We start from the raw sequence: 12,369 nt of genomic DNA, 5'->3' as shown, positions 1-12,369 counted from the left end.
TAAATCAAGTATCGAGCGCGTGGATTTGAAAGATAAGCTGATAAGTAACTGTGTCAAAAATGTTTTATTCGACAGAAGGTAGATGATACACGGAATCCTGTGGCGATAAGCGAATGTACGATTCGAACGTTTAAAAATAGATAAAACATACCGACCGACGGTGGACGAACAAGCTTGAATCGTGTTTGATAATATCACGGGGATGTATAACGATGGCATCGATAAAGGCTAGCTTAAAGAAATAACTGGAAGAAATTGTGTTATGAATATTACGTTACGACGGGTACACTGGTATTCGACGTTAAAAGGCAATAATTTTTAATAATAATAATAATAATAATAATAATAATAATAATAATAATAACAACAATAATAATAACAATAATAATAAAAACTGATGGAAGCAATTTATTTTTATTTCGGTTGTTCCGCGAGCGCTGTCGTAGGGTCGTGTTGTTCGCTCGGCGGCTTTCGCGTTTCGTATCGCGTAGATTCCTCCTAGCGGGGAGTCTCGAGCGGTCAATCGGGCGTTTAACCGAACCCGTTTGGCTCTTGTCGCTGTACGCCTTTTATATCGAAGAATTGGGGGAAAAGGAGCAGCGCAGCTAGAAGGAATCCGTGTCCTAGGTGGCATTTTCGTGGAAAAGATTGTTGCATCGTATTGGTCTCGAGCCTTTCGGGGCGTCCAAGCCGAGCGGCGTACAACCGTGCGAATAAGGGAATTCGCGCGAACGTAACAGAAGCAAGTAGATTAAATGGCGAGTAACTAGACTGTTAGCTACTAGCGCGTTTACCGATTTGTGGGAAATCGAGAGGTGCAAAAATGAGCAGAATACTAGTGATATGGAAAAGTATGCAAAGTACGTAATATTCGAACTCGAGTAAGGTGTAATCTGCGAGTAGTGTAAGTACGTGCAAACATCTAATTATACCAACGTTCTACCGTTCGAACGTTTCACTGGCCAAACGTTCTACGAAATCGAACGATATTTTCCGCTCGTGTCCTTTTCGCTATTCCATAGCTACTCCTTCGCTGTTCCTTCTCGCGATCTTATATCTTCCCGTATCTCCGAAAACATGGGAACATCAACGAGTGAAACAACTTTTTTTACAACGTTTTAGACTTTTGATCTGCAAAATTTCGTAATTTTCTGTCGGAAATAGGATAATCAGGCAATGAATCGACAGTCAATGAATATCAACGATGTGAAATTATCAGGCTGCAAATTGTCCCTCTGGCGGTAATAAACGCCACGGAGATCGTTATCGTATATGTATTTATTTTGAAACGCAAAACAATAAGTTGTTCGAATAGTGGTTTGTTAACTACATTTTTACGCTTCGTCGTCGCCCATAGATACCGCAGACAGTGCACGATTAGTCATGTGTCGAATGAAATCTATTTGTTATCCAACTATATCGTCGATGAAACGACCATTAACGATACGGCAAAGTCCATCCATCTATCCAAGTGTGAAAAGTAAGTTTCACTGTCGCGTAGCATTTTAATAGATAATAACAACGGATGTCGTTTCGTAATTCAAATACTCGCAGTGTACATAGGTAAGGTCATTTAAAATATATATGAATATTTAAGGGCAGCAAACCTTTGGATATGTCGTGTTTTTCGAACGAATTAATACCCAAAGAGGAATGTTCGCGTACTTTGATTAAAATTCAAAGATTTATCAACGGAAGCAAGATTTATCGCGCGATATATCCAGTATATCGAGTTTCTATCTCTATATATGTATCTCTATAGGTATCTTTCCAGGTATATCGACGAAATTTGATAAGCTGAAATTATTATTACATCGTCGATGAATAAATCGCGAAAAGTTCAAATTCGTATTTTTATTATTTATTTATAATATTATTATATTGTGTTTCGCCTTCTAAACATTCCTGATAAATAAAAAACACACGGACAAATAAAACGACTATATACAACATATATACATATTTTCTATCGAAGGCTTCAAAGATTTTTTCTTTTCTACGTTTTCAAGTGTCTCGGTGAAACTTTACCTCTGATTTTTAAGAGCATACACAGATGGGCACGCAGGTAGGATGGTTCCTTTTATTAATACGAATTGATATCAAACATCGAATCTTATCGCAAACTTCCAAGATTTCTTCGGGTCACTTTTTAAACTTTCTAGTCGAATTATATCTATGATTTTTCAATCGCATTTCGAAGCATCTTTTCTTTGTACACGCGTCTTTTATCGACCTTGATGTTCGCGACAACCAACGGTCATCCATACCATCATCGATATTCTTATAGGTTACGTCGTTAAATATATTACAGGTTACGAGGTTGTTAAATATATATATGATGTTTAGCCAGAAGCAGAAGTTGACCAGGTAGATGCTAGAAAGTTTAACTCGAGTTGACTTTGTCTTCTAAGCGGAGAAGCAACGTGACTTTGTGGTTATTGAATTTTTCCATTATCTCTCGGTTGCGTCCAGTTGCCTCGAGTTTTTCTCTCATTGTCTCCGACACATTTCGAAACACGTGCTGTTGCGAAACAAAATTAACGCATTTCTCCTGCACTCGTTGCACTCGAAGATAGATAACGATTTCCAGATAAAAGTAGACAGAAATACGAATTTCGATCGTCCGTGGTTACGCGTAAAATGAATAACAGTTTCACGTCTTGTACTAGCGCGATTCGCGTCGATTTGTCCACGTTGTGCAACTTTGCCAATTCTCGCAAGAATCTCTGAATAAGAAGAAAGGAGCGTTGATGATAAAATCTAATTGCCACGATATTTTCGATTCTCGTTATCCTCGCTTCTAGCCATATATGCGTAGTTATTAACGTAACCACGATAAAACCTATTAAACAGATATACAGTTATATAAATTTGAAAGGCAGAGGGAGCAAGGTCTATTTTCAGTGTTTTTATCGGTTCGCGTCGGATAAGGTTAAAGATTCGCACGTTGATTAAAAAGAGTCTACGTTTAAACGTTGTCTACGTTTCGTTGGAACGAAGCAACGTATGATTTCACTTTTGCTACGGCTAAAAATACACGGTTTCCTCCTACTGTATATGAGTGCATAGAAGAAACAAAGTATCTGGGTGGCGATAATGCCCGAACATTTCTCGTTTTGATAATAATTGAAACGGATACTTTCCAATATTCCAATATTCTACGGTTGCCCGACTCGGGACAAACGAATGCAGCGATACGTATAAAACGATGATTTTTTCCCTGTCATCTTGTACTTGCTCTTATACCCAATAAAACAAACAAACTTTGTATTATATAGGATATTATATTTATTTATTTATTTATTGCAGATCATTTTCAATTTGTTCGATTCGAACGAGCCGTTCTAATACCGCATGAGATAGATAATAAACCAATGTAACACGGCTCGATGTTTAACGTTATATTGAATTTACCGAATTTTATTTATTCGCTGGTAAACGAATACCGCCGATTTTTTCTACATCCGATCCCTCTACAACGTCGTACGACTTGAGATCTACACAAGTGGATAGTCATTTCATCGAATCTGTTCATTACTCTGTCATCGTATTTTACCACTGTGTCATATTGACATTAAGTTATCTCTACTTGTATCGCAACTTATCGGGGTATCCTAGTTTACAAATCAGAGTAACGTATTTTATTCGAGATTCGATCGCAACTTTATTTCTTATATAGAACAAACTTGGGTCCTAGAGCCTAGATTCTAGATTAATAAGCAGGATAGAAATAGAGTTAAAAAAAAAGAAAAAAAGAAAAAAGATATTTGATGGGGGAGAAAGTCAGTCGAATTTTCCGAAATTCGGCTATCGTAAGGGTAGTTATTTGAAGAACAACTGACGATTGCACGATTGCGCTTGTACGAGCGTAGCGACTTGTTGCACTTTGATGAAACGAGTAAGTAAACCAAAGAGAATTTTCCTCTTTCGTCGCTTTGCCGTACCTATTATCGCAAGAGAACTTGTCCAGAGTTACTGATTACGGTAGACGAAGAACCGTGTTTCGAACAAGATTACAGAAAGTCAAAAATGATGATATTCGGTTGGATCTATTTGCATTCTTCTCGAAAGTGGTGACGCGAAGGTCAGCGAGAACGAGTCGGAGGCAAAACTGGAAGTTGTTAAATCGAATAAATTGAACGACGGACCAGTGCTACAAGTATCGTTCTATAAACTCGGATTTTACGGTATCCGTTGAGAAAAGTAAAAACAAATTTGATCGACGTAGCTGTGAAAATTAATGTTAACGCTACAAAGGACGATAATTTATCCGCATATTTGCAAGAAACGTCGAATACGTGTTCCTTTCTGCTTTAATATCATCATATCGGCATTCACGGCATTATCTATCGGATAATAGATCGATGTGCTCGAACGTGTTTGCCGTGTTTCTACGAACAATATTTTCGTTCAAGTTGTAAAACGCCATTTTATTTTACTTTATTTTATTAAAAATGTCATTTTACTTTTGATCGATAAGCATGAGATATTTTTCTGTTCAAAAGTAAAGAGATGTATGGAACTTTAGATGTTATAACGAGTTGATATTTGCATTGTTGCAACTTTGAATGTGGCAGAAACAGAGGAGAATCCGCGGTCTTAATTTCGTGGCTATTAATACCCGGCAAACGCTATTAAGATGTTAATTACGTGGCATGATCTCTGGCGGGTGAAAGTATCGGCGATCGTGTTACGGTCGATTGCTTGAATAATTTTCTTTTCGAGTTTCTGGGAATCGCGACAGACGGTGGATTTCGTGAAAAGCAACTCGGGGAGAACGACGGGGCTTTTACTACCTTCCGTAAAAGGGATCGAAGGAGGTTACGAGTGTCTGCTAGCCGAGCAGAGTCAGCCGAGAATTAATTAATCGCGACGAAATAAGCGGTTGCGAATAAACGTACCGTAATAATGGTGTTCCCGATGATTAAGGCCGACCCAGTCCGAAGCAAAGGTATGTAGAGAAAGTAGGAGTCCCCTCCTATCGAGATTGCAGATTGCAGATTGTACTCCGTATACGCCTGTCGTTGTACCGCGCGATATCCAAGTACTCGTTTCTTTCTCTCTTCTTACTACGCTTCTTCTGGCTACAGCGGATACGGATTCTTTTTCTCATTCATTTGGACCAAAATTCATTTCGATGCCAAATGCATCCGGATAATAGAATATTTGTACGCCTAGTAGATATTGTACGAATTTTTTCCAATTTTGAAATTTTTTGGAAATTTTCATCTGAAATTGTGCGCAGCGAAGGTGACGAAGGTGACGAAGGCTGTTTTCTTGTTAACACGCGCCGAAGCTCTCTCAAGCTATCTATCGTTAAGCGTTTCTATCTAGAGTTTCTATTTCGTTACATTTTAAGTAGATATGATCGTTTAGCGAGTAAAATTCCTTTCGTTTATTTCCCTTATTAACCAGTAACTAGTGCATGCGCGCGCGAATTTACGATAAATTCCAGTCGAATGAGATTTATTCGTATCGAACGCTGCCAGTATAAACGGGTGGAGTAGAGGATTGGGCTGGTTAGACGTTGACCTTGCTCGGCTGCCAACTGCAACGAGTACGTATTACGCGCTTCCGTCTGTGTCGTTTACGCGTCTCGGACTCGACGATTCAGAATTTATCCGTGTCAGGTCAGGCACCTTTCTCCCGAGGCAATTAATTAGCTGCCCTGCCGATCAGAATTTCCAACCGCTAGGCTAAAGAACGTTTATGCAAGTTTACATTTTTCTTAAACTGACTCTTGTAACCGAGCAAGTGGAAGCGAGGCGATTTGTTTCAACCACTGGACGTTTATACTTTGCTTTGGATATTTTCCGCAAGTGTCCGTTTACGTGCGTAATACGCATATAATAATACGCATATAAACGTATCCCTTGGGCTGTTGCATTTTTTCATTTCCCACGAACAAACACCAGCGTGCACAGTCTGCTAATAACGATCAATGGATATACGTCGCTTCGTACGTAGACGCGAACAGAGTGGAAAAAACTTCTTCGTTGTACATAATAAATGTTCGATGCAAAACTCGCATCTACTTGTTTACGTTCAACGAAGAAAATCATGTTTTATAAGGCAAGAATCGTCAATGGTATTTATCGTGCAAGGTGTGTGAAGCTTATGTACATCGATATTAGATGGTCGATTGTCGATTGTCGAAGAAAACTTTTATATAAGATTAACAGATATGTAGGTATAAAGACATTGATCGCCATTTGTTGTAATATTTCGTTACGTAGGATAAAAGTAGCTTTTTATACTAAGATTAATTAGCTGTCAGACGTTATTATAGATGAATTCGTATCTATATTTAGATAGGACCGATCGAATTAATCGGCATGTAATCTTCCTGTCAGTTTCCAACAACTTTTTTATCACGCTATTTATATAACTTACGACATTCTTATATCTCTTTTGTTAAATGTTAAATTTCGGCACGTTCCACGATCGACGATCGACGATCGACGATTTATCGTCGCGTTATCTCGGTGGAGCGTGAGTAAATCGGTCGGCTGTTTTCTTTCGAAAATTAAATTACATCCCACGAAAGATACTAAGCGGGTAACCGGATACTTTCAAGTGGCATTTGAAATACTTGTAATTATCCAAACTGGTTTTCATCGCGTTTCGTTGGTCGGCCAAGCTGCCAACGTTTTGCGAAAGATTTGTTCCACTGTCGTCGCTGACAGATACCGACGATAATAGGCATTGGTATAGAGTTGGCGAAACGCGTACGTAATTTCGAAGCTAATAAATTTCAAGTGTCCACTTGAATATCGTTTTCGTATTAATAGGAAATGCGTATACACGCATGCATATACATGGAGCGTGCCAACAACATGGATTCGTTTGATCGTCGAAGGAATAAGTGAAACGGAAGAAAAAGATCGTCGTTAATACGTTCAAATTACGTATTACGTGTATCGGGGCAAATATATACGCGGCTTTCACGCACTAAGAAACCACGTATTAATTACAGTCGTAAAAGACCGTGTATTGGTATTTGCAGTCAGTCGATAAGTTCTTGCTCGACCTGATCGTAGGAAATTGCGGGACGAAATGCGAGAAACCATAGAAATGTTAAGGTAAACGTCGACATTAACGTAAACCTAGCCACTCTCTCGCTGTCTGGATAGAAGCTCGTCTCGCGGACATCGTATCGCGAGCGATCGGAGCAAGGCGAGCCTCGATACACCAGTATCGACGTTTCGGCGACGTTTCGTTTTTACGCAACCGAGCAATATGTCGATCGTACGCTCTCCTTCTCTTGCATCGATCGATCGCAAAACGGTTAAAACTCGGTGGTTATTTCGAAAGAAGCGGCCGTCGAATAAGAAGAAATTGCCCGGTGGTTGGCGGGAAAACGGTAGTGCAAACGTTAACGATCGGTGCCCGTAAAGACAAAGAAAATCAGATAATTGGCTTACCCTTGGCCCATCCAGTGAGAACGTTCCCAAGATAAGCGACCTTGTAGCAAGGGTCGTATTCGGTGATGGAGGCGTTGCCACGATGCCTCCTCCAAAGTCTGCCGAGGCCCCTCTTCAAGGACTTGAGGGTCTTGTGGCCGAATTCTTTGCCGGCAGTGGGGTTGTGTGCCGAGGCGCAAGTGCCGTTCTGTTCGTCGACGGAATTCGGGGCCACGTCGCCCATCATCGTTTTCATGGTTGGCGCGCGCGCGACCGCCGCCACGCTGCTATCGTCCGAAAATATTCCAACGTCTTGTTTCTGTTTCTCTTGTCAAGGGACACAGACGCGAGCGCACGGACGCGTACAACGCGTAACACGCGCAGAACACAGTTTCGATCGGATACAATGTTATCGCGCGATGCAATCGCCGGCAAAAGTCGCTACATCGTGCGACTTCCGGTGGTGGTGCGGCGGCGGTGGTGCGGTTGTGGTCCGGTGGTGGTACCGAGAAGCAGGAGGAGTAGGCTGGCGAAAGAGCGAGGCTACCAAGCGGCTCGACCTTTCAGGGTTCTGTGGCGGCTGCTCGAATCGAGAGTCGAGTTATCCAACCGGGTGGATGAGCTCTATCGAGGTCACGACCGCGACCACCGGTGCCGCTGATCGAGAGAGGTTGTGAAACTCGAATAAATCTCTCTCTTGATACCGAGTTCTGCTGCCTGTTTCACGACTATTACCACGCGACGCCGCGTATTTCCACGCTTCAAGGCCGACCTCTCCTACTTGTTCTCAAGTAAAAATGCAAGGTCGTTGGTTCTCACGAAAACCCGCAAATATCTTCCGGAACCTCCTTCCTTCCAGTGCGTCCCTTCTTGCCAGTACGAACGGCGTTCCTTTGGTCGCTCCTGCAACAGAATCGGACATTGAAATTCATCGCTAAATTGCTTTCATCGCGCCAGTCGCCAGAAAAGAAAACTCGATCGTTTGTTATCGCTAGGCATTGGTGGAATACAGGGTATACGCTTCTTAAAATACATTGCTTGTCACTGGAATACCTACACTGTTCTCCCGCCCCCCCCCCCCTCACTTTTCGGCAAACTTTCGAATTTTACTTTTTAACTTCTTATAACAAACTCTCTGTCGCTTTGGTTTTCTAATTGTAAGCCGTTTTATCGACGAATCGACGAATAAAACCTCGATAACTGGGTCAGCGATAATAGAAAATGTGCTAACAAGTGTAAGAAACAAGTGGTAAGAAGAAATAATTCTGAATGGAAACAAAACTAGGCTTGTATAACTTATATCTTGTATAACATTTTGCAAGACTAAATTCGTCCCACAGCTTCGAAAGAGGGCTAAACAAGTTTGATATCGATATATTCTTCCTTTGATTAAGCTCCTTTTCTTTCTTTTCTTTTTTCATTAAACTCTTGTACGCGCTTTGCTTCAATTTTCTTAAATAATTTGAATTTTTCTTAAATAATTTGAATTTTTCTTAAATAATTTGAATTTTTCTTAAATAATTTGAATTTTTCTTAAATAACAGCGGTATTTTCGAAATTACGACATATTTCTTTTATAGCTCGTTATCGTTCCAAATATAAACGCATTTATTCTAATATGTAATTATCTTGTAAAACCTATATAAAGACATCTGAGAAAAGAGAAAGTGCTATTATATAAATGAAGATGTAAATTTGGAATTTGAATTCACGATACTAACAGCGTGTGTGTCTTTTAATTGCTCTTTTAATTACGACGGTACGTAAAAATGTGCAATCCGAAAAGAAAAGAAGGTGAACGCGCGAAGAAGGGAAGAACGCGCAGACTGTAAAATAGAAATGGTACTGTGGCGAGAAATCAAAGTGGGAGGTGGAGCATCGTTTCGAGACTGTGAAAATGGAAATGCTATTTTTGACATTTTTTTTCATCTCCCAAAGCGTAAGTAGGCTGAGTAAAAATTCTCATACGTGTGTATATATCTTTCTTTTTACACGCGTATCCAATCTCTCTTTTCTTTTTCTTGTTTCTGCTTTCTTGTTTCTTCTTTCTTGTTTCTTGTTTCTACAAAAACGCTTTGTCTCGAATACGAAGATTTACGAGAAAAATCTTACTTATTTTACATTTCCCAGTTACTTTCGCACTGTTTCCCACTCTAGAGGAACGAGCGTCGCGTTTCGACTTTCAAAATTCAAATTTTCGCTACGCAACACGCAAAGTGTTAATTGGTGCAACTAAACGTTAATGCGTGCAATATTCTCGTTAATGTCGATCGATTAATGTCATTGTTATGAAATTTCTGTCCGTGTGATCTTTGTTCGTATTATAGAATTATAGAAGAATAGGCTGTTCGTAGCCTCGTGAATCGCAGATGCGAGTACGTAGCAACAGTAGGATAAAGACACATAATGTAATTTCCTGGACGACCTTCTACTAGGTTTTGCGTGGAAAGTTCGATAAAAGCGCGTTGGTCTTCCATTTGCAAGCACATGGAACCCGGACGATAAGCACGTGTCAGGAAAACGGCTACACATTCTTTTCTATGTGTGTACGTATAAACGTGTACATCGCGTATATATTTTCAGATAAAATGGTGCGTCCACCAGCAGTCCGCCACCTTGGCAAAAATTGAAAAATAAACATTAGCTGCGTCGATGAACATTTTCCAAGGTACGATAGGTATAGGCAAGCTGCCTTTAGAATTAGAAAGGTTCGTCTCGAACCATTAACGATGTTTCAAACTTTAAAATATGGTAACGCGCGTAAAATGTCATTATAAAGCTAATCGTTTAATCGTTTTATCAGTGTCGCTACATTACATCGTTGCATAATTTAATTTAATTTTAATTTAATACCGGGGAATATATAAATATAATATATAATATCCAAAATACGATATTCGAATATCTGAGAAATATTTAATAATAAATATTTAATAATATTTAATAATATTTAATAATATTTAATAATATTTAATAAATGGAAAAATGACTCGTGCTCGAGTCCCATCTTTTCCGATAACATATAATAAATTGGCACGAATATCTAGTAATCATCCAGTTGTCATCTGTCTATTACTGGATATTACGGCGTAACAAGTACGTGTACTCCGCAAAGTCATATTTTTCTTATATTCAAACTAAGGAAACGGAATAATTATCGATATCGGTGCCATTCCTCTAATTTCACAAACTTCAAAATCACACGAATGTTTGTCATTTTCGTGGAATGGAAAACATGCAAAACATTGTATCCGACCGTAAACGAACGTACTAGGAAAGCAAACGTACAAAATAGGAATTTCCAACATCGTTTTAAGAGGTAGAAAAAACGTCTTTGGTATTGCATTATATCGATTTTAAACGTGTAATCTAGAAAAATTCTACGACCAGGTATATATAGTGTCGTTATTTGTAGTTGAACAGACCGATACAGAGTATCGTATGGGACAATGTTTCGCTGTTCTGCTGTTACTGTTGTTTGTAACTAAAATGACAAACTACGCGAATCGAAATATGAAACGTGGATTAACCAGACAGCACGGTACTGAGAGAGTTTACGAAATTTCACTCACTGCGAACTACGCTGAATAAAAGGATCGCAAGGATGGACGGGGATAAGCGTAAAAGTCGGTACACGGTTTGTTGAATTTCGAGCCCAAGGCTCCTGTCTTGCGCTTCGGCGCGGACTGAACAGTACAAATCGTCTATGTTTTTGCCCGCTTAACTTATCTTAGCGGAAATTACGGCTTTCAACGGAAGCGTTGCGGTCAGTCCAGTAGGAAACGTTGCTCAAGAATCGAGCTACCGTGTTCGACAAGACGAAAAAATGTCTCTCTTCTTGAAATTTCTTTTATCGAGTGTTTCCTTGCCTGTACGCACACACGCCTACGCTGCGTTCAAGGTATTCTTTTCTCGATATACCGCATAAATTAATAGAATAGAATAGCCATCTCCCTCTTTCATACGATGGATTTTAAAATACTTTTGTCAAGTGAATGACTTTGATATAGATAGGTTGATAAGTTGTTTTCTAAGAAATGTTTCAAACTGGCACGATTAAAAGAATATTATGAAAGTTCCTTTGTCGTGAAAAATTCATCCATTACGTTAGCCTGCGAGGCATGCGAGCTTATAAAAGGAAAACTGATAAACGAGGGTGTGTTTTAAAACTGTCAGGTGATTATCGGACGAGTGTTGCAACATTTCGATAATAACTCGTTACTTGCGATTAACCGTAATTGCGCGCGGTAAGCGTCAAATAAAACGCAACGCCGATGTAAGAAATTGCTGTCTGTCCGGCTTGAAAATAAAAACGTAAGATAGCTAAAGGCAAAGTGCAAGAACAGTGTTGGTTGTTATTTAGAACGGAAAAAACGTCTCCAAGAAAAGGTGCTGATTAAAGCATCGTTCTAATCGACCAGTAGATGAATAATCGTTTCCGTCAAGTGCTTCCGATTTACAACGCATCGTATGTGATCGAAAACGATCGACTCGCAAGTGCTTTCTTGGTCACTGAATAACGTGAGATCAAGAGTTGTTGAACTGTACGCTTCTCGTGGAATAACGAAGCTGGTAAATTTTTGAAAACGTATCGAGTCACGTGGAAATTACTCTCTTAGTAGTAGGTGTACACACGTATAACGTATTGAAAATATTATTATAATAATACATAATCGACGTTACGAAAGAGCAAATATAGAAAAATGCCACATGCCGAGCCTAATAACTTATCGTAAATCAAATATATACAATATTAAGCTTTAAGCTTCGCTTTGCAGGAAATATCGAACATCCGGCTGACCACCTAATAAATCTCCGAATACACGTCGTGAAAATTTCTTTCAGCCACGATTTCTTTAACACTGACCGAATCGTCTGGTTGCAACAATACTGCTTTTGGAAGGGAGATATCATTTTTCCGTTCTCATCTTCGAAGCAAACAAATTTCTCGATAAAAATCCACATA

General features: G+C 39.5%; 1 protein-coding gene across 7 annotated transcripts in view; it reads right to left on the bottom strand.

Moving 5' to 3' along the window:
* LOC122572065 overlaps positions 1 to 12,369 on the bottom strand; it is a 64,689-nt gene that overhangs the window by 15,527 nt on the left and 36,793 nt on the right. For 5 of the 7 annotated variants that reach the window (XM_043736606.1, XM_043736605.1, XM_043736603.1 and 2 more), the window contains exon 2: positions 7,425 to 8,306. In XM_043736606.1, coding sequence (XP_043592541.1) covers positions 7,425 to 7,659 — 235 coding nt within the window. In that variant the 5' untranslated portion in view covers positions 7,660 to 8,306. Of the gene's footprint in view, positions 1 to 4,901; positions 5,168 to 7,424; positions 8,307 to 10,975; positions 10,998 to 12,369 lie in introns of those variants that run through there. The other 2 variants (XM_043736608.1, XM_043736609.1) reach the window with 2 other exon arrangements.

This window comes from Bombus pyrosoma, linkage group LG10 (assembly GCF_014825855.1).
Source record: "Bombus pyrosoma isolate SC7728 linkage group LG10, ASM1482585v1, whole genome shotgun sequence".
Lineage (NCBI taxonomy): Eukaryota > Metazoa > Arthropoda > Insecta > Hymenoptera > Apidae > Bombus > Bombus pyrosoma.
This window is presented reverse-complemented; position numbering and strand designations above follow the sequence as displayed.